Source organism: Garra rufa, chromosome 1, assembly GCF_049309525.1.
Source record: "Garra rufa chromosome 1, GarRuf1.0, whole genome shotgun sequence".
Taxonomy (NCBI): Eukaryota; Metazoa; Chordata; class Actinopteri; order Cypriniformes; family Cyprinidae; genus Garra; species Garra rufa.
Genome location: NC_133361.1, coordinates 37,022,642 through 37,049,919, shown reverse-complemented (window position 1 = coordinate 37,049,919; position 27,278 = coordinate 37,022,642). Strand labels below are relative to the sequence as shown.

Here is a 27,278-nt window from a genome sequence, read left to right as displayed (position 1 = left end):
AAAAAATAATTCATCTACTGCTCCAGTATGACATAACAGTCCAATCATTTAATATAAATGTTGCTGACTAATTTCTCTCAGATCAGTGGCTGAAATGTTGACTCACCCACTACCATGATGTTGAGCTCAAAGCCCTGTTTCATGGCCTTCCTCCTCATCTGCTCCAGGATGGCATCGATGCCCACATAGCTGAAGTCGATGCTGGGCTTCTCCATGCACATGGCTGGGGGCATCTCTTGTATAACAGACTCTGCCATGATGCTACTGCTGCTGCTACTGCTGCTGTAGCTGGAAATGACCTCTGACCCTGCAGACATGAAGAGAAGACACAATTAGGAGCCATACATCATGGGATATTTCATTTTAACGCTCATATGCACTCAACAGCAGTCAGCAGCATTTATGTACAATGTATTTTATTAGCTGATACAGACACTCTTGGATAGAACATGCTTTTACACAGCTGGAAAATAGACATAATAAACAGGGGACTCTTTTCCGGCCGGGAGCCAGCTAGCACAGTTTTACTTATCGATTTATATAAATATGCAGTTATTTGAGGCGTGTAATTGGGCCAAAAATGTTCTCATCTCTTTTCAAATGCATCTATCATCAGAGTACAACAATCTTATGACCCATCAGTGATCAGGTTTGGTTCACACTATGTTATATCAAACGCCAGCCAAGGCGCACTGTGTGCGGAATATGATCGGATCGCTGAAACCACACGCAACAGATTTTGGCCACATTTAAATTAGAGTGTAAATGCATATGCGTTGTCATTTAATACTGTACAACAAGGTTGCGCTGATAATAAATCACGTCACTGGAAGACAGAGAAATGTGAGTAATTACTTGGAATCTCATTTCTTATCTTTTCTGAGGAGTTGAAATGCAAGGCATGGCAGAAAGTATGTTGAATACATTCTTTCAATGTTTTTGAAGTTCTGTAAATTACAGAAATGCCTCAGTTAAGACAACCGGCATACAAGTGCGACAAGAGCGATCAGATTTCCAGCCAATCATGCTGCAGAAATAATAAAAAAAAAAAATATCCACATATTATCTGAATAAGAAATCAACTACAGGTCTGAAAGGCACCATTATGACAGTTGCTAAATTAGGTCTCAGTATATACTTTTTAAAGGGACCCTGGGTATTAAGACTTAATGGCTTATTATAAGGTAAATTATGTATCTTACTGAAATATGTAGAAAACCAATTAAAAAACAACAACATTTCAAACTTATTTTTGACTATGGGGGCGCCATTATTTCTGATGACATCAAATGGTTGCACTCAGTGAACTACTGGCGCTACCTATTGCTATTTTTACCGCAACACAGCTCGGAAAATAAAATATTGATACAATGCCACATTGTGCGACTTTTGGTTGTAATTTTTAGTCGAAGGGCAACAAGAGTATAATTAGGGGTGTAACGGTTCACAAAATTCCATTACAAAAACAATCAAATAATTTCCTTGATTTTTTGAATTTTTTTTATTTATTAAAACTAACATCAGTGTGCCGAACAATAGTCCCATCTCAGATCAACAACAGGAGTCGGATTTCATTTATCAGAGGAGAGCGAGTTGAGCTGACGAGTAAGGTGAAAGACAAGAAGTTGGCGAAAGATTTTGTTTTTAGAATGAAATAAAAAAGCGCCTGCTTTTAAAATATTTTAGACTTTGAAAGGCCTTTTGACTTTTACTGTTTATCTAAGATGATCTGAGGCCTTTTTTAACAATCGCTTCTTATTGATTTGGTTCCACGTGTTTGCTGATTTTCAGTGTTTTATATTTATAAGTTATTTCTTAGATTATATTAGACCTATAGCATGGTGTATTTTATATTCATTTTGTTAATAAATTAAACATTCCATGTTTAATATAAGTGAGTTTGTCATACTGTTTTGTTGTTGTCGATTCAAATCAACTGACGCCAAATTTCCGCTAATTCGGAAGTAAAATGTGCACAGGCATTTACAAGCCATTTAAAAGCAAATAAAAGCGTGGAAAAGAGGGAAAAATGCCTTGAGCACAGTGGCACTGAGAACATTATATTTCACACTTTTAAGCTATTTTATTTTCCAAATGTAATAGGATTAGTCTAAAGAATCAAATCATTGGTACATAATGCGTACCGAAAGCCTTGTACTGAATGGTTCAATATGAATATGTGTACCGTTATACCCCTTCTGTTGTAAGTTTTCACTGCTTTCCTAGAGATAGGAAGAAAAGAAAAGAATGGGAAGATGTCTGTTGATGTATAAAACTTCCTAAAGACCTGTGTCTTTGTTCTCTCCACTTTAGCCCTGATGCCTTTGTGGCTTTTAGTCGATCACAGCTACTGAAAGAGCTTACAAATGGCAGAGACAAGAAATGCTAGATGCCATCCCAGCAGGATGTAAACATGCAGACGCTTGTCATGACGGAGTTTCTTTAGATTTCCAGAGCGAAAATCGATAATACAGCATTTGGTATAAGCCTACGCTTATATCCATCGTCACCTGTAAGCTCTTTCAGTAGCTGTGGTCATCGTATCAGTATATTATTTTCAGAATTGTGTTGCGGTAAAAATAGCAACAGGTAGCAGCAGTAGCTCACGAGTGCAACCATTTGACATCATCAAAATAATGGCGTCCCCATAGTCCAAAATAGTATAAAACTATGTGGATTTTTTTAAATAACAAATCTTTCAATGGTTTTCTACTACATAGCCAAAAACATATGACTTTTTTTTACCTACAATTCAAAAGGTATTTTTGTTCCATGCAATGTGACTTCACAAGAACTAGATAAGAACTAGATACCTGACATTTAAAACAGAAACTTTCACCAGCCTTCAAGATAAAAAGACAGGAACCACTTCCTTTGTATGAGAAACACCCATAACTCAGTGATAAGACAGTCATGTAGTGATCAAAACACCATGGTAGCAAGGAAACAAAACAAGATGTTTGTACAAATTTCTTTTTTTAGGAAGTAGATGCAAACTTCAACAGAATTCAATGGAACCTCAGAGTGCAGCGGGCCCCATCTCGAAGCCTGCGGCCCCGTAGTGAGCCCCATGGATCAGCGGGTCCTTCCAGCAGACAAAGCCCTTAAAAATTCTTCAAGTCAGTAACCCGATCCACTGGCAGCTCTTGGGGCTCGATACAGTTATTCAGAAAGCCTGTCGGCTTCTCTCCACCCTGACAGGGCGTCAAGCCAACAAACCCACAGCCACTGGATTCCTAGCTTCACAAAAGACCCGCTTTACCCCAGAGACTCTCCAATGTTACATTACAGTACAGGTACGGCCGGGCAACTGTCAGCACAGAAACTTGTTTTGAATAGTAATTGATATGTTTAGAATGTGTGTTCACAGTTGACAGGATGACAAGACTGAACGACCGAGTAGAAAGAGGTGTTAATGTCTCACCTTGACTGGGATGAGCTGATGAGAGAGAGGAGGACATCCATCTCGTATGACACAGAGAATAGACAAACTATTTAAATTATTTGGAAAAGTATGTGAAGTAATATAGTCTAAAAAGTCTAAATAAAATAAATGCATATTCAAAACAAAAAAATTAAATATGTATAAATATATTTTCTTTTTAAATAAAATACTAAATACTAAAAAACTGATGTACAGATATTACAATTATGTTCAATAAACAGTAAATATCAGATATTAAAAATTTGTATATTTTTTTCTCTACAAATAATGTCTAAATCAAATAAATATAAATAGATATAAAAAACTATAAACTAAAATACTGATATAAATATAAACATTTTATTTGTAAATAAAATACAAAACTAAAATATTGACGTATAGACATTAAAATTATGTTCAATAACCAGTAAATGTCAGATATAAAATGTATGTTTTTCTCTACAAATAATGCCTAAATAATGTCTAAATAAAATAAATAAATAGATATTAAACACTAAAAACTAAAATACTAATATAAAAATAAATATATATTTTATTTGTAAATAAAATACAAAAACTAAAATTGATGTATAGACATTAACATTATATTCAATAACCAGTTTATACAGTTTTTCCTCTACGAAATGTCTAAACAAAGAGTTTGAAAATAAAACTAATGAATATAAATATATATAAAACACTAAAAACTGAAATATTTTATTTGTAAATAAAATACTAAAAACTATAAAATTGATGTATAGATATTAAGATTGTATTCAATAACCAATAAATGTCAGATATAAAAAAAATATTTGTACTTGTACAAAGTCTAAGTAAATAATATCTAAATGAAACAAATAAATATAAAAAGGTAAAACAGTAAAAACTACAATATTGATATTAATATAAATAAATATTTAATTTGTAAAAATAAAATACTATAAACAAAAATATTAATTCACAAATATAAATTTGTTCAATAATCAATAAATATCAGATATTAAAATTATCTACTGTTTTGTCTATTTAAGTAAATCTCCAAACACTCAAATAAATGTCTAAATAATATAAATAAATATAGTTTTAAAAAAAACACACTAAAAGCTAAAATGCTGATGCACAGATATTACAATTTTGTCTAGATAAATATAAATAATCATTAAAATGAAACAAAAAAAATGGTTTTAGGGTCTACAAGTGAATTGGAGCCTACAAAACATTATAAAATGTAAATAATGAAAAATTAAAGTCCATTTTGAGATTTACCAAATATTACATTTAAGAGTGTTATTAAATTACTAGCATTTTTCAAAGATAAGCAGGTACAATGAAATAACCAATATGAAGAGATACAGAAAAAAAAAAATATTGGGAGATAACTCATATGGTACCAATAAATTGTTCCATCCAATGATTTTAGTCAGATATGGACGAATATACTGACAGAATTGTACTTGCAGTTTCCTTTTGTCAGCACAGCCTGGAAACACAAATCCGTAAAGACAAAGCCATTTCAGCAAGGATCCTAACACTCTCACTCTTACCTGAATGAGGAGTGACTCCTCCTGTGTTCAGACAGCTGATCTAGCTCTTTCTGCTCTGATTAGGTATTCTGCGAACAGATGGCAGGCATGTGGCAACAACACTTTTCCTATGAAGGCTGTATGAATAGAGAATCATATTTCCCTACCACACTGTTTATTCTGCAGTTATACACCAAGCTTCCACCTCTAACGACCAACAGACCACTTCCTCAGTTCATTTGAAACCACTCGCATCCCCTCCTCCTATTCTACATTCAGCCAGGTCAAGGCAGGAATCACCTTCACCTTTACATTCCACTTCTTGGCACCCGCCCCAACATCCTCCTCCTGGGTAAATACAAAGTGATGAATGCAGAGAGTGAAAGAGCACTTTGGCGGTGGACTTTACAATGAAAAGGTCATCTACACCCTTTTTTTTTTACCATTGTCAGCAGAGGTTAAACTGAGGTAATGCTGCATCAAAACGGTCCATGCTGACTTTGGCCAAGGCCACTGTATTGTCAGTAAGCATAAATGTCCAACACAAAAACAGGAGTAGAAGAAAGCACCAGAACAGTATTTAGGCCTATTCATGACATGACTATTTATCTAATATACACTACAACTAGCCTTTAAGGAAAAAAGAAAAGTGTTTCTGGCAGATGCAGGCAGGGTGCCTGAGCCCAGTCTGAAACTTTCTCACACATTTCCACCACAGGAAAGTTCTGGGCAAGAGGAATCTGCTTCACATCGACTCCTAAAACATCAAACCAAAAACCACAAACATTAAAAAAACAGATACACACATATCCTGTCCTTAAGTCTGTCATATTACACATATGGTATATTAAATTATTGCATTTGCAAATTTCACATTTGGTTACACTTTACAGTGTAATTATACATTTAAGTACTGAGTAATATTAACTACCTACATGTACTTACTTTATGGTTAGGGTTAAGATTAGGTTTTGGTTTAGGGTTACTTGCATGTATGTATTTAATTGTTGTTATAGTAGTAAGGACATTAAAGACACCTTAAAATAAAGCGTTACCTCACATTTTAATTCACACTTCCAGAAATTAAATTTTACACTACATTTATTGGACCATATTTATAGTAAAGACAGTAATATTGCAAAATTACTGGAGGAATAAATAGAGGAACTGAGGAATAAATCATTTAAAATATACACTTCTGTTCAAAAGTTTGGGATTAGAAAGATTTTTAATGGGATTTGTAAGATTAAAAAAAAAAATTGTCTCTTATGCTCATTAAAGTTCCATTTATTTGATCAAAAATACAGAAAAAGAAGCAATATTATGAAATAATATTGCATTTTTAAAATAACAGTTTTCTATTTTAATATACTTTAAAATATCATTTATTTCTGTGATGCAAAGCTGAATTTTCATCAGCCATTATTATCATTGTTGGAAACAGTTGTGCTGCTTCATATTTATTTGGAACCTGTGATACTTTATTCAGGATTCTTTGATGAACAAAAAGTGAAAAAGAACAGCGTTTTTTTGAAATATAAATCTTTTTTAACAAGATAAGTCTTTTTGACTATTACTTTTTATCAGTTTAACACATCCTTGCTGAATAAAAATTCATCTCTTCAGATCAGATTCAGAATCATCAGATTGTCAGGAAACATTTATTAATTTCGAAAAGAGTAGTGCTCACTATTTTTGTGAAAAATTGCAACATTTTATTTCAGGATTCTTTGATGAATGGAAGGTTTAAAAGAACAGCATTTATTTGAAATAGAAATAAAATGTAACATTATAAAAGCAGAGTTTGAACAAACTTTAAAATGGAAATCCAGGACTTTAAAGGACTTCGAGAACACAAAAGATTCACAAACCCGCTCTGAAGTTTTGATCTAAATCAAATGATTCAATATTCATACTCTGAAGCCATCTGATTTAAATTGGGACTCAAAATTGCGTATCGTGAATCATTTGATTTGAATAATTCAATTCGCGAAATGATTCACAAACCCGTTCCGATTTAAATTAAATGATACACAATACGCGATTTGAAGTCTTAATCAGAAACAAGTGATTTGCGTTACGCAAACTTCCAATCTAAATTAAATGATTTGCAATATGTGATTTAAAGTCCCGATTTGAAACAAATTCACAATTCGTAATCCGATTGGAGTACTTTGAAACAGTGAATCATTTTGTGACGCTATGGTTTAACTGATTCTGAGTTTCGAAAAGCTCCATTTCATCCAGTCACTATGTGCTTTTTAAAATCATTACAAGCGATGTTGAAATTTGAAAATGAATACCTCTTTAATTTGATCTGGTTTTGCTAGCAAATTGCTTGAAATGAAAAATCAAAGTCACAAGTTTAAATCAATCGGAGCAGTTCCAGCGTAAATTGCTCAATTGATTTGGTATATCTGTTCCTCTTTTTGCATCTTCAGCCATGTTTACACGACACTGTCAGTACTACTTGCTTAGCTTGATTGTTTTCTAACATTAACTGAAAAAAAGTATGCTTTTTGAATTGTGTGCATTTTGCATGAAAAGACATGGGCTTATTAACAAAATAAAACACTTATGTTATAGATACATTGTCTTTCAATAATTGAAGTACTTTTCAAGTACCTCTTCAGGAATATTGCTATTTTCAAGGGTTTTCCATGCCACACATTTCAAACAGTCAAATTCAAGCACCTTGTACCTTGTTCATGTCTCTTTTGATCAATTTAATGCATTCTTGCTGATCAAAAACAAAACAAAAGCAGCTTGCAATTGCATAAAGATGCTGAATCAAATTATGTGTTCGATTTTAAAATATGCTGAGACATTTTGCTCAGAGCGCAGTAAGTATCTACAGATGGGATATTTATGAAGAAGTCCCATGCAGTTTTAGAAAGAGCATTCACTCACTGCCCTAAGGGTGATTTGGAGGAGATCCTCTTTGGCTCAGAGTAATGTCCGGCATCTTAATACCCTCAATCAAGGAAAGAGCTTTACAATAGCTGGAGGTCCCTAAAAAGCCCACCTGTATTGACAAAGGAATTTACACCATCTACAAACAACACAAAGCCTGATCAAACACAAACACTGGGTTTTTACCTCACTGAACATACCAAGTCAAGTAATTTAAAACCTATTTTCCCTACTTATCATGCCAGTTTAACAAAGATTTCTTGACAATGTACTATTAGTTCTTCAGAATTGTTTTTTGTACAAATGTTTGCCTGTGACAGATTTTTGTCCCCATCTGCTCTTGGATCAGCTTCAGCATCTAATGGAATAAACCCATCAGCCATCGCTGTGAAACACACTGAAGCTCCCTGACAACAGGCAGAGTCACAACAGAGGGAAAAAAGATGACCTATGAATCTATGATCTCCCTTTATCCCGGACCATGCACAATGTCTTTCCTGAGTGATATTGCGCAACTCAGAAAAGTAAACTGACCCCACGGCCTGTCATACAGAATTGAAATCTATGCCTGTAAAAGGAGCTGTGAACACAGGTGCTTGCGCACAATCAGAGTGACCCCATAAATCTCCAGTACCATTAGCTGAGCATTACAACCTGGCCAAATTAGCAAAACAGCTGGAAGACATTAAAATCCCATTATCGGAGAGCAAAAAACCCACTAAATTAAGGCTAAGATTGAATATTAGAGCCTGCTTATGTAGATTATGTCCCAACAGAAATGTATTAGACAAACTAACTCTTAGTGCCTGGTTGCAACACACCCCTAAAGTCCTAATTTTCCCCTAAATTCTTAATTATAATATTAAAGGTATTATCACTATGGGTTTTCTTAACTTATAGACTCTGTGCAAACAGCTGCAGTAATTTAAAGGATTAGTTCACTTCCAGAATAAAAATTTCCTGATAATTTAAATAGCCCCATGTCATCCAAGATGTTCTTTCGTTCTTTAGTCGAAAAGAAGTTAAAGTTTTGAGGAAAACATTCCAGGACTTTTCTCCATATAGTGGACTTCAATGGTGATCAGTGGGTTGAAGGTCTAAATTGCAGTTTCAATGCAGCTTCAAAGGACTCTAAACAATCCCAGCAGAGGAATAAGTGTTTATATACTTTTTAACCCCAAATGCTCATCTTGCACTAGCTTTGCGATGTGCGTCTACGACTTCAAACATTACGTAATCATGTGGGAAAGGTTACACGTGGTTATTTTTTCATCTGTGTACTTCAAAAAGGTAGGCTACGGTGAAAGACTCCATCTCATTTTCTCCTCCAACTTCAAAATCGTCCAACATCATTGTTTTACCTTTTTTCGTAAAGGCCGTTTGACTTTCTTTGCATGTTTGCTTTGTAAACACTGGGTCGGTACTTTCGCCTACATCACGCGTCACCTTTCCAACGTGATTATGTAATGCGTGAAGTCAAGCTAGTGCAAGATGAGTATGTGTGGTTAAAAAGTATAGAAATTTGCATTATTTGTAGAAAATCAACAATCGTTTCGCTAGATAAGATTCTTAATTCCTTGGCTAGGATCATGTAGAGACCTTTGAAGTCTTTTGATCAACTTAACGCATTCTTGCTGATCAAAACACAAGCAGCTTGCAATTGCATAAAGATGCTAAGTCAAATTATCAGTTGCATGTTTACGAAATGTTTATAAGTATCTACAGATGCAGTTCTAGAGAAGAGCATTCACTCACCGCCCTAAGGGTGATTTGGAGGAGATCCTCTTTGGCTCACAGTAATGTCCGGCATCTTAATACCCTAAATCAAGGAAAGTGCTTCACAATAGCTGGAGGTCTCTAAAAAGCCCACCCATATTGACAATATCTCACAATTCTGATAAGAAAAAAAACTCGTCATTCTCTCCTTTGAGTTTATATCCCACACTTCTGGCTTTTTTTCTTAGAATGGACAAACTTGCTATTGTTGAGTTAAACAAGTTATAAAGTCCGAAAGACAAGATATAAACTTGCATTTGCGAGAAAAAAGTCAGAACTCTAAGATAAAATAGGTTAATGTAAAATGTTATAGGTTTAAATAGTATTTCATGTTGTAATTGTAGGGCTAATATAATATATTCACTATGAACTGCATATGTGAATATTATGAAGAGATTTTGTTTAAATCAAATTTATGCTTTACAGGTAGAGTCATCATAGCAGGTGTCATACATAAGTCTGTCTGTTTAAACGTTTATGTTCAGCTTCAAATAGTGTTTTTGACGACAGTATTCTATAAAAATAATTTACATTCGAATTCTGTCATCCAAAGGCACAATACATTTTTTTCTTTTTTTCCATGGATTTTACCCTATTTCATCGACTTTCATCAAAAAATCCTGGAATGTTTTCCTCATAAACCTAAATTTTTTTCAACTGAAAAAATAAAGACAAACATCTTGTATGACATTAGTATGAGTAAATTTTCAGAAACATCTTATTCTGGAAGTGAACTTTTTACTCAAAAATACACTTTTTGTCATCATTTACTCACCTTCATGTAAATCTGAACCGATTTGACCTGCACATGATAAAATAAAAGACACCAAAGCACCATAAAGTATTACATAGAAGGCATCTTAAGCCATATAAAGCTTAGTCTTAGAAACTGGCTGATTTTTATTTATATAAAAATCTATTTATTTTATCAAATCTATGTAAAAAAAAAAAAGCACAAACATATGCAATCTATTAATATTTCAAAGAAGAAAAACAACCTGACAGTGAATAAATGCTGACGTTTCTCATTTTCAGATGAAGACATTAAAAATTTAAAAAGGCACTTTAACAACGCAAGATCAAAGGGTGTAGTGAAAATGCATGCAATCTTCTCTCATTCCTGTGAGTCATCACTAAGTGAGCTGCTATGACAGACACGGTGTCGACTGACAGGTTTGAGGGGCCTCCACCGCTAACAGACTCCATGCCTGAAGAGATAACAGTTAGACGGGCCAAGTGAACACTGAAACTCCCGCAGAGAAAAACAGCATAAGGGTGAGAGGAGAGGTGAACACACAGTTTTGCAGCTGATGATTAGCTGTTTCCTAGATCGGAGAGTGTTGGAACCCCAGAAACTAGTTTTTAACCAACATGGGACCCATACAAATAACCAATCTGTTTCCAAGCCATCATCAGAGTAACATTTCACATTTTTGACATAATGAGAACCAAATCACAGTTCCTGCCATTATAAACAACACAAGCGGCTATTATCATCAACAGTGAAAATCCAACAACGGTTTACATTATATGTTATTTTTGAAATGAGCTTTTTGTATAACACAGTGATTTGTTAAAAACAATCCAACAAGACCCCAAGATATTACACAGGCTCGGCAGGGGCGAAAACAAAACTTTCCATCAGAAACTCATGAGTTGGACGGCATTAGTTGCTCTCTGTTTTCAATTACAGGCAAAAAACATCTTTCTTCCAACGCTGTCAAGTCTCCAAGCATCCAATAGCTTTGTAAACAGATGCCAGCAAAAAGAGTACGAAGAGAGGAAGTCAGACTGAACGACTGATTTATTCCTCCCAGTCTGAGGTAAAGGTTACAAATCACGGACTGTGTCCGTGGTGGGACACTTGTAAAGTGACCCCACAGGATTTGCAAGAGCATACGGAGGAAGACACAGTCTCATCCCAGACTAAGCGGAGTCCACAGTGCTCAGATCAAGCTGTGAGACCATATTTCATGAATTAGCAGCAACTTCCTGTTTGGGCCATCTGTAAAGAAAGGCATCTTTACAAGCATGAGTAGCCTTCTAACTAGCAAGACTAACTGATTATATTTAGTCAAGGCAGATTGTAAGTAGGGACGCACCGTTGTTAAATTTCTGTTTAATACTGATAATTATTTTCATATTAATAGCCAATATAAAACTTTACACTATTAATACTACTCGTCAAAATAAATTAAAAATATTTTGTCCCAAGAGTGCATTAAATTGTTTAAAAGTGACAGTAAAAGACATTTAAATGTTACTTACAGGACCTTTTTTTACTTTTTCTTTTATTAGACATATATAATTGTAATAATAGTTCACATTATTAATCTTTTTACTAGATTTTAATGCAATAAATGCAGCCTTGGTGAGCATAAAAGACTTCTTTTTAACTTACTAGATTAATTAAAAATATCTAATGTGTGACGCTGCACCACAAAACTATTCACATGTAGCAGGGGTATAATTGTAGCAATAGCCAACAATACATTGTATGGGTCAAAATTATCGATTTTTCTTTTATAGAAAAAAAATCATTAAGATATTATAAATAAAGATCATGTTCCATTAAGATATTTTGTAAATTTCCAACCAAAAATGTATCAAAACTTAACTTTTAATTAGTAATATGCATTGCTATGAACTTTATTTGGGCAACTTTAAAGGCAATTTTCTCAATATTTAGATTGTTTTGCACCCTCAAATTTCAGATTTTCAAATAATAATTGTATTTCTGCCTAATATTGTCCTATCATAACAGACGATACATCAATGGAAGGCTTTTTCAGCTTTTTTCAGCTTTCAGGTAATGTATCAATCTCAATTTCCAAAAATGTACTCTTATGACTGGTTTTGTGGACCAAGGTCACGTATATGCTGATAACCAATATAGTACAAATACGTGGTGCATCTTTAGCCTTTGTAGCCTTAAAGGGATAGTTCACCCAAAAATGAAAAATCTGTCATTAATTACTCACCCTTATGTCATTCCAAACCTGTAAGACCTTCATTCATCTTTAGAACACAAATTAAGATATTTTTTTATAAAATCCGAGAGCTTTCTGACCCCAGACAGCAATGCAACTGAACTGTTCCCAGACCCAGAAACAGACATAAGTGGTTCAACCCTAATTTTTATGAAGCTACGAGAATATTTTTTGTGCACAAAGTCAAAATTAACAACTTTATTCAACAATTCTTCTCCCCCTGCATAGCTCTGTAAAATTCGGTCGAACCACTGATGGACTATTTTACCAATGTTCTTACTACCTTTCTGGGTTTTAAACGTGTCAGTTGTGTTGCTGTCTATGCAGGGTCAGAAAGCTGTGGGATTTCTTTAAAAATCTCTTAATTTGTGTTCTAAAGATGAACCAATTCTTACGGGTTTGGAACGACATGAAGGTGAGTAATTGATTTTTGGGTGAACTATCCCTTCAATTAAAGCACCTGTATGATTAGTCTAAATCAAGCAGCCACTTTAGCAGAACATTATCTCTATATTCCCAGAGAGAAACCCCAGATGACCAGACAGACATGAGCTGTATAACAAATGCATACATGTAAAACATATAACTTAACTTCAGCTGATAAGACATTTCCTGTGCGCTCTGGAAAAATGGTCATAAACTCCTTCAATATGTCTCTTCTTCTCCTTACACATTCCCCAACATGATTCCAAGAAAAAAATGGGAAGATGATTCATGTATCTTGTCTTCTAGACTATATTTTTGTCAAACGGTACCATTACCATTTCAAAGATTGCGGGGGGAAGAAACGACATTACTCGGGGGAGCCATCACTTTGCTAAAACCTTTACTTCTCAGAAGTAAATGATTAAAGAAAAAAAAAAAGAAACACTAAGCACAGCCTGGAATATGCCCAAGGACATGCAATATACAACAAGATGTATACAATTATAGAAAAGATTATGATTACGCTTCGGAAAACTACAAAAGACGCAGGCAAGAGAGAGAGAGAGAGAGAGAGAGAGAGAGAGAGAGAGAGAGAGAGAGAGAGAGAGAGAGAGAGACAAAAGAAGAGGGAATAAGCAAACTGTGGCCTCCTGCAGAGAGAAGTTCAATGCAGAAGGGAAATTGATGTTAACTCTACACAAACAGAGTGTTAGACCTAGACATAGTGTTTGTGTAGATGTGATGACCGCTCATTCTCGCTCTGTGCTGACCTCTCATGCTCAGGGTTGTGAAAGCAGATGGTGTCATGCACACAATGGAAAACCTTTTGGAAGTGAGGGATATCATACTCCCAAACTGGCAAAGGACGGCAGAAGTGTGAGCAAGCGATAAGGACGGTGTGAAAAACAATATGGAACAGGAAACATTCCAAAACAGAATGCTCATCAACTTTTTTACGCTTAAAGAATCTGAAATGAAAATAAATATGCAACTTGGCTAACAAGCTCACCAACTCCTAATGTTGTTACAGCATGCACTGCGTATTAATGATTGCCAAAACATTAAATGCGCAAAGAGGAAATGTTCAGCCAACAAGCTTTTAGTCGAAATGAAGTCATCCGCAATACGTTCCTCTGGCTAACTAGATATGAGCCACCTGTAGAGCATAGCTGAAGAGATAGGGCCTCTGGAAATCTGTCCCTGGAATTCCTTACACATGATCCAACAGTAGTCTTGAGAGGTTAAAGTTTATCCGTGGAATGACCAGAATGACCGGAATGACCTTTGAAAGACGGATCATGGATCTGACCTAAAGGTGAAAGCGCCCAACTGACGGCAACCAGAAGAAACACAACATCTGCGGATGAAGGCAAAACTGATACAGCTTGGTGACATCTACAGCGTGAAAGATCAGTGAAGATCACATGAGAGATCAGATGTACGCAAGCGACTTTGAGCGCCATTCAGTTGTTCAGAATCAGGGATTCCTGCATGCTATCTGTTTTGAGATAAATGAACACATTCACATAGCTCAGCGCTTAAAAGAGTCATATGATTGCCCAAATATGCTTAGAAACCATCTTGAGTTATTGGTCCTTGAAATGAGTCTCATGACCACTGTGATCATATACAGTACAGAAAAACTGCCAGATAATTCAATGTGAACCGACCAGAAAAGTAAGCTAATGTTTATGCTTAAATAGCCTAGGGTGTAGGGCTGGTCCGAATACCATTTTTTGAGCTTCGAAGCTTCGGTAGTAATCAACATCGAATATTCAAAGCTTTGGTGGGAGCTTCTGTATGTCTTTCTGTTTGCATTTTTATTATGTCAAGAACAGTTCATCCAAACGAATTTTGCTGTGGACCCAAGTGTTGCATTTTGGTGCAATATGGACACAACACGTTCTAGTTGGATGCGGCGCGCCTCACGTACGCGGAGCTTATGCTTCATGAACGGACACTGCGCTAGTGATACAAAACACACAGGTCTGTTAAGAGCAATACTTTTAATAAGGTAGCCTAACATTTTTAAACAAACAAATCACTCCCAAATCAGAAATTAGCAGCACAGTAATTACTGACACCATAAAGGGTAGGCTATTTAAATAAAAGAAGAACGAAAAAAATGGTGCGGTGTTTATATATAAATAAATTATTAATATCTAAATTATTTATAAATAAAAATATATACATTATATATAACGTTTGTGTATATAAGCCTATAAAATACATAGCCTATGTATATTATTTTGAAACACAAAATAAATGAGGCTCAAACATTATTAACAAACGTGCGTGTTTATTTGAGCACTTCTGTCAGTAAACAAGCAGCCTACAAAACGCTAAAATAAATCAAATAAATAAATACATTTAAATATGAAACTAGCCTAAATAAGAATGTTAAATAGGCTATTAAACAAACATTCGTTGCTAAAATTCCTAAAACCTCGCCCGGACCTTCTCCGAAAGCTCATCAGAATTACTGGCCCGAGTCTGACTGGAACCGGTCTTTTTTTCTCTCTCTCTTCCCCATTGCACAGCTGCTGTTTTTAATAGCAAAGTGATTACATTTATTTTCGTTTATTTAGGTTATAAAGTTAATTTAGAAATATATTTGGAACACTTTTTATTTGTTAAATGTAAGTTTTTTAAAGTAACGACCAAGCACGTTTTGCAGAACATGAAAGCGCCAGCACTATGTGAAAGTTCATTTTTGCTCATAAAGGTAAGACTAATATATCATCCGAAACTGTAAAAAAATAATTTAAATAATTCAAATCGAATTCAAACAAAACTCTTTCATTGGCTATAGGCCTAATCCATAAATATGCATTTAGGTATTAAAGGCGCGTCCAATGAGCAAATGGGAGTCAGGATTGTCAACTCCATCTTTGTGTCAAATACTAGTTTATTAATAAATAATTCAAATATCTTTTTCCCCTGACACATTCATGGTAATTATTTTTGCTGGGGTTTTGTGGTCAGCTTTAGCCTACTGCGTGCATTTAAATGCAGAGGCGCGGTTGTCATTGCGACAGTCACAGCCCTAGTTATGCTTCCACCATTCAAGTGGGCCCGACTGTACTTTATATTGTCTCTCAAATATTACTCAATTTCTCCCTTTTTTTTTGCTGTCTCTGTGTTAGTGGCGCAGCAGTCTGATCTTCTTCATTCATATTTAAACGCGAATGAGAACTGTTTTGCGGGGATGCAAGGTGTATGAAAAAAAAAAAACGTATATTCGAATCTCAATTTAAAATCGAATGACAACCCACCAAACGAATATTCGAATAATCGAATATTCTGGTCCAGCTCTACTAGGGTGACATTTCATGTTTATCTTTAAAGCCACTTGAGTAATTTGCACTCATAATATTGGTAAGGAGGATTCATTTGTTCACAGGAACAAGAATGACCACTGAAAGAATTGATTACAGTTAGAGGCATGAATTTCATTTCTTGCCATCCGTTAAATCTAGACATTCTGCAATACTTTGCATTGCAAATCAGTACTGGTTTTACAGGTGTGATGACAGACACTAGCAGTGCCTCGTATGAAAGCATGTGTGTTAACCTCATGTGCCTTGCAGGTGTTTATGACACTTAACCGCCATGGATCTCAAGCCTAGTTTTCAGAGGTACAGGGCGACCACAATCCATTATTGCCAAAGACCAAAGGGCTTAGTGCTAGCAGACATATACAGGGAAGCATGAATATTCCCATCAAAGCCAAATATGGAAAACATTGCCATCCCACAAGAATCCTTTTAAACGTCCTGGGGAGTTTTCAGTGGAAGTGGGCTGAAACCCTCAGAGGTCTTGGAGAATATGAGTATGTCGACTGTATAAATAGAGAAAAGGCGGTGAGGAGTTTGAAATGACTCATCAAAATGTGGAGATTCTCCCAAATGAGGAACGCTTTTCCTGTAGGAAGGACAGTAGAAATGCTTTCCCTTTGTTAGCAGTGAACATCCTGGCTTTCAGTACATTTAAGTGTCTCTGACATGCTCTAAATGGCCACCTACAATGAGACATACAGAGTGTGTCTCATTGTGAGTCTTGGTCTTACCTATTTGTTTTTTGCTTTAGTGACTTCATTTTACTTCAAGCTTTGGCTGTTTGTCAATCCTGTTGACAACAGAATCAAACGTTGACTTTGTTGTTACTCTAAACAGAACTTCCCATGATTTTAACACCTTAAAGAATGGTGGCAAGTCTGGTAGCAACTGAAATGGGCTGAAAGAAACGGGAGAGAAAAGCACACACATACAAATGGATAATGACATGGATATGGCCAGGATAGTGTGGATTTCTTTCTGGTCCCCTGCAGGATGTGGACACTGGCAGACATATAAATGACACGTGACATGTTGCGAAAGTAACTGCAGTGAATTCAGCATAATTCACTGCCAGTCAAAAGATTTTTAATGTTTTTTTTAATGAAGTCTCTTGTGCTCACCAAGCCGGAATTAATTTTTTAAATATTTTTACTATTTAAAATAACTGCTTTCTGTTGGAATATATTTAAAAATTTAATTCACTCCTGTTTTTTCAAAGCTCTTTTTAGCATCTTTACTCGAGTCACTAATATTCTGATTTGCTGCTCAAAAAAAAAAAAAAAAAAAAAAATTATTATTAACAGCAGAGTAGAATTTTTTTCAGGTTTCCTTGATGGATAGAAAGTTCAGCATATATCTTAAATAGAAATCTTTTGTAACATTATTTAAAAGTCATCACTTTTGATCAATTTAAAGCTTCTTTGCTAAAAATAAATGTATTATGAATTTCTATAATTTCTTCCCCAAAATTATACTGACTCCAAGCTTTTGAATGGTATTGTGTATAATGTTACAAAGGATTTTTATTTCAGATAAATGCTGATCTGTGGATTTTTCTATTAATCAAAAATCAAAAAAATTAACTGTTTTAAATATTGATCATAATAATAAATGTTTCATGAACAGCATATCAGAATGATTTCTAAAGAATCATGTGACACATAAGACTGGAGTAATAATGCTGAAAATTTAGCTTTGATCACAGGAATAAATTACATTTTAAAATATATTCAAATTACTATTTTAAAAAGTAAAAATATCTTAAAATTGTACTGTTTTTGCTGTACTTTGAATCAAATAAATGCAGGCTTGGTGAGCAGAAGAGACTTAAAGTGCTAAAAAGGCTTCTCTTTCTTTAAGCTAAATATATATTTTTCATTTAGGGGTGAAATAAAACCCTCCAAAATTCCTACCTACAAAAAAAACTATATGAAAAGTGACGCTTTGAGGAGGTGAAATTACACAGGGCTAGAGCGACTGGGTCTCACGCAGCCCTGTAACCTGCACACTTTTAATTACAAGGCCAAGACAGAAGGTGCAGACAGGGAGTGAAGGATGAAAAAGGAGAGCGGAACAGGCAAACACGCCCCCTCTGCAAACTCACAGATGCTTAAAGAGACTCAATAAATCTCCCCAGCTCAGAACTTTCCAGCTCAAACATCCGTGAACCTCTAACATGGAAAACAGGCCGAGTCTCAGGCGTGAACATGGAGAGATCATACTTATACAGGCATGTATTTACAGATACACCAACACACACACAAAACTTCAACTTGCTTCTAAGTAATCTTTTCTACAACATTCTACAACAATGTTTGTAAGGAAGCAAGAGGCAGCAATACACAAACAGATCGGGAGATATCGAGTGAAAGAAAAGGAAAACGAGAGGAAGAGAGAGTGAAAGTGTGTTGACCTACCCTCTGCTCGTCCCTGCTCAGCCTCAAACCTCCAGTGTGAGCCTCAGCTGGAGTCTCTGGGCTTCTCACTGACTCCACCTACACTGTGTCATGTGATACCAACTCACCACACCCCTCTCCAACTCCAGAGAACTCAGTGAAAAGAGATGGCCAGAGAAAAAAGAGAGAGAGAAAGAAAGCAGGAAGCCTATCTGCCGGACAATGCGCGCACACACAGACACACACACAAAGCAAAGCGGCTGGCTGTCTCTCCCTCCCCAATCCTGAAATGAGAGAAAACAGAACAAGAGTTTGGACTGTCCAGCACCAATGATTTATGAGCTCTGAATTACCTGAACCAAGCTTTTGTTCTTCCAAGTGGAAGAATTTGCGGGATCTCAATTATTCAGTGAGAAATTTTGAGAGAAATTATATTTCTACACACACGTGTGTGTCTTTATAACATACATATTCACCTTAATTATATGAAATGAAATCTTAAATTCTAACACTTAATTTAATGAGTTATAACTCAAACTGATTAAGTACTTCCAGTAGGGCTTTCATGATTCCTCGATTCAATTTGAGTGCTTAATCAAAAAAAAAAAAAAAAAAAAATCCTCAATTGCAATTAGCCCATGTTGAGTTACCAGCAAAGTACCGAAAGTGGCACATTGCATGGACGAGAATCCATGCAACGCATTATTTGACCATTTTCTAAGGCTGCATGATATATTATACCCATTAATATCATAATTCTATTGTGAATTTACAAATGCAATTAGTCAAATAAATATGTGCTGCAGGTTTTCACAGTAAATGCTGCTCCACACAAACAGTTATCATTTACATGTGCCATTTAATCAGATTTGTAAGGTAAATCATTTATAACATTACGCAAACACAGGAGAATACGCAATTTCAAAATAAAGGCTCAAACCCAAAGCCTGAGTTTAGACATTTTGATATCCACATATTCAAGAAATCACAGTGGCTGTAACATTTGTGTCATAAAGAAATAGGCAAATATTACAGATTAAGTGGAATTAAATGTTGTTTAGTCAGTATTAAACAAGGATTAGATCATGCTGTAAAATGTAAAAACAATCGTCAGGCCGTGGACACCCTCTGCAGTCATTTGATATCATGCAAAATGTACATTAGCTATGTTGTTTATAATACATGTTATAAACAACATAGCTTACATAGGTTACTTATTTTGGTCCTTATTTAAATCAATTATTACCATCTCATTGCCATTATATATGTATTTTAATTCATTTTAAAGGTTATTGCTTGGTCTATTATTATTACCTTAAAAAAGTAATTATAATTATTCTATACAGACTACTTGATCACCAAAATAATCGTTAGTGACAGCCCTAATTTCCAGCTATTTGTAATTAAACTGATTTAATTATTCTGAACTATTTGAGGCCACTAATCAAATTTCTTGCTTTCAATTTCCTGCACAACATCCCAACACTAATAAAAAAAATACATTTTATATTGTATCTTTGCCAAAACATCATTCCACAGCCATACCTGTCACACACCCACTTTATAAGCTTTTTCCCTTCTTATAGTGTGTGTCCTACTAATTCAAAACATGTTGAAGCATCTTCTGATCAATAATAAAAAATTCTTATAAAAAAAATTAGCCTTGAGGTGATAATTGACTCATTAATGTGATTTTTTTACTTTTATTAAATGTAATTATCTGTCAAATTAAAAAGTATTTATTATATTTTATGTATTTTTTTATTTCTAATTAAAACAATATTATAGCAGAATAAGACAAATTAAAGCTGCGAGCAGCGATGAACGGGCCCTCGCACCCGGGCTCACCGCCGACCGGTGGCTTCAGGAAAACAGCAAACGGTGGGCAGTATGCTTTTAATACAGTAAATGTAGGAGAAATATGTCAAAGTCACTTAAATGTGCCAAACTTGCCGCTGCCAGCTGGTGGCACAATGCCTATAACTGATTATTGGCATGTAGATGTGTTCAGGCCACCACTATTATCAAACATATGAAGTTTGGTGCAGATTGACCTTGGCATGTTTGAGTTAGTGAAATATATGAGATATCCTGCTGCCAACAGGTGGCGCTATGATAATATCTGAAAATTGGTCTTTAGGTGTCTTCAGGCCAGGACTCTTACCAAACCTGTGAATTTTGTGGCAGATCAGACATTTTCAGGCTAAGTTATAACCACTTCTATGTCTATGCAGAAACATCAAACTTTGTCAGGCCACCACGGACATGCCCTTTAATGAAAACTCAAGATCTTCACAATTTAACATCTCTAAGGCTTCAAGATCAGACTGACCAAATATAATGTTGATTTAACTAAATGCAATCAATGCAAGGACTTCAGATAAATGCCAACTGTGAACCAGTATGCTACAAATGATGATAAGAACATGATTCATGATGATAGCAAAATGTTATTATTGCTTCCTTTACATCCACCACTTCTGCTTAAATGTCATTGTTACCTATCTGTACAATTTTTGTGTGGATATTGCTTTGCTGGTGACTCCTGTTATAAGACATCACTCTTAAGTGCTACATAACTAAGAATCAATAAGGAAGACGGTGCCCAGTTGGCACATGCATTCACAGTAATCCTCTGCTAGTTTGGATTTTAAGTTTACAGAATTGAAAGGGTTAGACTTTAAAATCAACACACAGACACATACACACAAAATATAAAATGTTGCCATCCAGTTTCATTTGTTAAAATTAACTATATTAGTTAACATGACCAATAAATAAATAGCATTTATCAATGTTAATTAATATTAAGCTAAAAAAAAGTATTCATATAAAGTTTATGTACTGTGAATTAACATGAACATGAACACAGTTCATGTGGGTGTACAGCAATACACAATAAAGTGCTCTATAAACTCTTCATTCTTTCAAAATATCTTTAAAAATCAAGTTTAGTATTTTAACGGGGTAATATATATATATATATTTATAACTGATCTTAAAATTATGGTTTTCAGATGTTTTGAAGAGATAACAGTAACTTTTGTTTTGTTGTCAAAGTTTGTCATAATTTTTTATTATTATTATTTTATATTCAATAAATAACACTATGTAAATATTGTCTATCAATGAAGATAAATTGATCATGCTAAAAAGTTGTATTTTTTTTAAATCTTTTGCTATGTGACTGAATAGGACAAGTTCATGGTACAGTTAAGTAAAAAATAAATAAAAAACAACAACTGCAAAATACGAACAATGAAAGACTAAGTGACCCTTTATATTTTCTCAAAATATCAGACTCTCAAAGATCAGACATATTTATGTAATTAAAATACATATGTGCATTTTTTGTTCAAAGATGGTCTGTAGGATGGCTCTCTACTCTGTCACCCTCTCTGCCTCTCACCCCTCCCCCCTGCAATAATGAGCTTCTCTGTGCCTGACTGAACGCACACACATACTTAAGAGACATTCACCAGAGTGACAGCAGGTTTCTGAGTTATTTTTTTAATTTTCTTTAATTCATTGAAGCTTGTATAAAATTTATATTTCCAGCACTTGCTCAGAATGATTAGATCTCTGTGTGAAAAAAGTTTTAAAGAGTTTGGATGCTGCACTTTAAAGATATAAAAAATTAGCGTTATGTTTTTTACTATATCTTTAAAAAATCACCACGTCAACACCGTTCGAGATATCCAAAATCCGCTCGCAATTTAACATCTTCAGAATCTTCTCTTCATGTTAAAAAAGTTTGGTGTGAACAGCTGGTTGTTCTTAGGAGTAGTGTGAATTTGTTTACTACCTGATTTTTCAAAAAATCCACCTTCAAATCAAAATAGCCGGCTTTCTGTTGGTCTTAGCTAATGAGTTTGATTTAGAAAGTTGTCCAGATTGATGAGAACAATATATGTACAGAGTTTGGTGACTGTAGGAAAAACTAACCCCCCAACTTTTGTCAAAAGATGGCGCTATAGAGTGCCTACTCCACGCCCCTTTATGACCTTTTGCCAGTGTCTAACTATCATTAATATTGATGTGTGTGTTGAGTTTCATGAAATTCTAAGCATGTTATCTGCCTCGAAAAGACAGGAATGTAATTTTAAAGTTTGACACGTTGCCATGGCAACAGCATGTGATTTATCATCGACCCCTTTACATATTCTTTATCGGCCGTGTTTTGACATGATTTTGATGAAGTTTAAAGAAAATCGAGTAAAATTAAGAGGCTGATTTCAAAGCATTTTGAAAATGACACGTTTCCTGCTGCCAGTTGGTGGCGCTATAACTTTGACTCATAATAGTCACATTTATGGAATCGGCATCATACAAGGAACAAACTGGTGAAGTTCCATCAGAATCAGGCAATGTGTGCAACAGTTATTAGACACTTCCTGTTTCTCATTTCTCGCCATAACTTTGTCGCCTTGCCACGGCCAAACCGTTCGAGATATCAAAAATCTCCTCGCAATTTAGCGTCCCCAATGTCTTGAGATCATGCTGACCGAGTTTGGTGACAATCCCATGGAATTCCTGGGAGGAGTACGTTAAATTCCAGAGCATGCGCTTTTTAAACAGCCCTAAATATCTCACTTCCTGTTGCGTGGAGCCCATGACATAGAGTACAAAAGTTGTTCAGCTCGATGAGTTCTATATGTGTACCGAGTTTCATATCAATACGCGCAAGTATGTGTGCGCAGTACATCAAGTTTTCAAACTGTGTTCCAGGGGGCGCTGTAGAGGCCCTGAACCACGCCCGGGTCCCAGCCTCTGTGGCGTCCGGACGACGGCAGATTCCGACGTGTGTGCAAATTTTCAAGAGTTTTTGAGTATGTTAAGGCCCCCAAAAGTGCCCCAACGGTTGAAAAAAAATAAAAATAAAAAAAAAAAAAAAAAAAAAAACAAATAAGAATCCTTAGAAGAACAATAGGGCCTTCGCCCTTTTGGGCTCGGGCCCTAATAAGTTACCAATCATATAAAATTTGTATTATTAAAAAATAATTTGTATTACAGGGGTGGCACAAAGGAACACAAAAGTGGCTTGTAGGTGCAATTTCAGACATTTAATGAGGCTCAGATGTGGCATAAGTGCAAATAAATTTATGTTGAGATAAATGTTTTAAATATACATTTTTAATATAGAAATATTACGTTTTAAATAACGAAGTATACGTTACAATGACGCTAAATCCGCCAGCAGGTGGCAGTAAAACAAATGATTCGTTTGAACGGCTGATTCATTCGGGAATGAAGCAAGTGACTGTCTTTATGAATGGATAATAATGAACTGAAGATTGTTCAAAACGCGCTTTCATTCATGAATGAAACACCGCTGTTTTGCTTTTAAAGATGCGCAGCGGCTTATTTAGAAATATTTTCATTTAAAGAAATAGAGTAAAATCAGGCAATAGAGATATAGTCAGACAACGTAAGACATTTTATATTTTCTTGTTATTGAACTGGTGTATTAAATCAATATTACATTTGTTTACTCCCTTAACAAGTGTCTAAATCTGTCACTCTCCTTTTCACGTTCTGTGGGCGCACAGACAATAATCTATAAGAGAGCACACAAATGAGTCACTGTTTCACTTTAAATAAGCAGAACTCAAAAGCACGTGCAAATGATAGATTCCAATGTGTATTAATACCTGCGCCGAAATTCTAGTTCTGCTCTGTGTTCTCTGCTAAATACCTAACCGTGAATGATGCCAGCGGCGTCACTATGTTGTCACTGAGAAGCTGCAGCCGCGGCCGAGATGATTTTTTTGGTTTGCCGTCAGAACAACAACAACGTATATACGTCTACATATATACACGTTTCTTTTCCACTCATTTTCTCTAATTGACGGAAATCCGTCATAGACTTGTTGCACGTAACGGAAATCAGTTGTAGCGATGAAGAACTTTAATCCCTGTGCTACTACTTACATATTTCAAAAGAAAATCTTATTAAGGTTGATGAATGATATGTGAACGTTTGGATAACCTGCCCAATGTACTATATTACCACATAGAGCAGCCGTTAACAATCTGTCCGTCACGGACTGCGTGACTTCGCCACCTCCTGTGGACCAAGCCGCTTCTCGCAGACTAACGGTTAGTCGACTATTAGGGGGCAGCCCTAGAAAAAACACATGCTTTTTGATCAGTGTGGTTAAATCAAAAGCAGATCTCATATCATTTCTCACTGAGAGCTCAGATGGAAAGCCGCACCTTAATTTTTTGAAGAATCCATTGTCAGTACAGGGAGTCTTAGATTACACTCTTAATCAATGAGCCCATCTGTCCACTTCTCGATGACCCATGTATGAAAAATTACTGTCTGTTTTCTATTTCACGCCTAGTCTCTGCTGCAAGTTGTATGTTGGAGAGAAAACGAGTAAGACTAATAATAACCTTGTTTACTTCATCGAATCAGACATGCCAGATAATTGTGGTCACTCTGAACGTGTACCATGAAACTGAACAGGCAGCATTCATGGCAACTCCTGATGTAGGGCATCATAAATTGCAGGCCACGGCTCTTGACAATGAGCCACTTCCCGGCTTTCACGCACCAGAGGGGGGGGCTCGAGTTTCAACATCAGTTTTTATTAACACAGAGCGAAAATAAACCCTTCCGACGTTTGGCTGAATTTACAACTGCTCTAAGAGCCAGCTTTCCCATTCTCTGAGGGCAAATCCTTCGCTCTTTGCATCTCTGCGCTTTTTCCGGGAGGCCTCCTTTCTGCTTTTCTTCTGAAGTGTTTGTGAAAGCAGCAAACTCTGTGTTTAAAAGCAAGGCCACATACTAGATAAACCGCTCAAACCTGTGGTTAGAACAGCATAGGCATTTGCTTAATTGTTTGAGCATTTCCCCCCGAAATGAAAAAAGAAACCCACTGTTTTCAAGCTGAGGATGCCAAAGTTTAACCAGATGCTATTTGTAGGAACCCAGCGAGATCTGTTTCTCCCTTCCAACATAAAAACATGCAACCCCAATACAATGATCAAGCTCAACATGCGCCCAAGTCCAGCATCTACTGACTTTCTCCAACCATGTTCACTATTCAGTTTTTGGAAAGCCCTGCATGCAGATGTCAGAAGGAGAGAAAGAAGCTGGAGGGGAGAGCGAGACATTTGTTCCCTTTATAGGAGGTCTTACAGCAGATAAACAATGGAGCTGCGCCATCTTTTTTCCCCCAGTGCTGAGAAGGAACGCTGATTTATTCTTCTCTAAGACTAATGCAAACCATTTGTTTTAAGGCTTCACTTTTACAGTGGTCACAAGTGCACAGCTTACATGGTTGTGAGAGTATGTAATACTAGAGCCCATCTGAGATTGTGTTACAAACAAAACACCTCATACAGCACATAGAAAAGCAACTTTCAATATAAAGTCATCCGAATTCTAGCCAAAAAAAAAGCTAATCAGGTTGTTTTTGGTCTTACCATCTTAAGTAATCTTACTTTTTGGATTTAACGTAAAGTTCAAACTACATCTGCTCAAATAATTATTTATTTGCATCTTTGTTGCAGTGGGAAACTTAAAACCCCAGTGCATATGAAACAAACAAGAGCTTGGAATCAGATCATTATTAGGTCATGATTTGGCACGGATCACTCTCAGATCAGGGTCCCAGTGGTTCATTTAGATTTCTTCCTACTTAAACCACAAGAGTAAACAGAGTGAGTGCTATTACTTTATATAAAGTCAAACAGTCTCAGATAACTATGAACCACTCTGCATTAGATAACTAGGTCTACTGGGAGCTGTGCTGAGAAAGCAGTTTATACTGTATGCATTACTGTATACGGATGCTACAGGATGAGGATAAATTCACTGGAGTTTTACTAAACTTTGCCTGGTTACTGAAATCTTAAAAGAATATTTAGTGCTTGATTTTAGTAGTGAGCAAACTATCAAAAGTACAAACCTGTGTATTATGCTTCCATGTTGCTTTTACGTTTTGTCTGTCAAATAGCCAGCATGTATTAGTCTTACACAGAAATTCAGTGCACGCACGTCTACCATTTTCTTTTGTGTAAAGCCTTTCATAAAGTAACACTTTTCACAACAGCTTATTATTGTGGTGTCTCAGATTTCATTCGCCTGCAGCTAAATGACACCAAAACCTCACATAATGCTCACTTCATCTTCTAAAGCACTTATAATTTATTAACACTGTTAAAAAATGAGAATGAGTAATTTTAGTACTTCAGCCGAAACTCATTTCTGGAAGCTGCCAAGGCAACATTTTTAATTCTCAGTCTTTTATCTCATGTTTATATTTTGTTTGTAATTCAGCTTTACTAAAACTATCATTTTCAGCTATTGAAATAATGATAACAGCAGTAAGTTGTGATTCCACGAAGTGGAAAACGCAAGCGCAATCATGGAATCCAGTCATAAAAATTAAATTTACTGTATAACGTAAATGAATAATCTTTAGAACTGCTCTAAGAGTCACTTTATGAGCATTTTACTGTTTCTTTTGAGAAAAACTATA

At 35.5% G+C, this 27,278-nt stretch overlaps 1 protein-coding gene across 2 annotated transcripts in view; it reads right to left on the bottom strand.

The window, feature by feature from the left end:
• The window catches only part of septin9a (septin 9a), a 102,871-nt gene that overhangs the window by 31,914 nt on the left and 43,679 nt on the right, over positions 1-27,278 (bottom strand). The window contains exons 1-2 of one of the 2 annotated variants that reach the window (XM_073839661.1): positions 18,808-18,842; positions 107-307 (exon numbers count right to left, since the gene is read on the bottom strand). In XM_073839661.1, the coding sequence (XP_073695762.1) occupies positions 107-257 (151 nt within the window). In that variant the 5' untranslated portion in view covers positions 258-307; positions 18,808-18,842. Of the gene's footprint in view, positions 1-106; positions 308-18,807; positions 18,843-27,278 lie in introns of those variants that run through there. The other variant, XM_073839653.1, reaches the window with a different exon arrangement.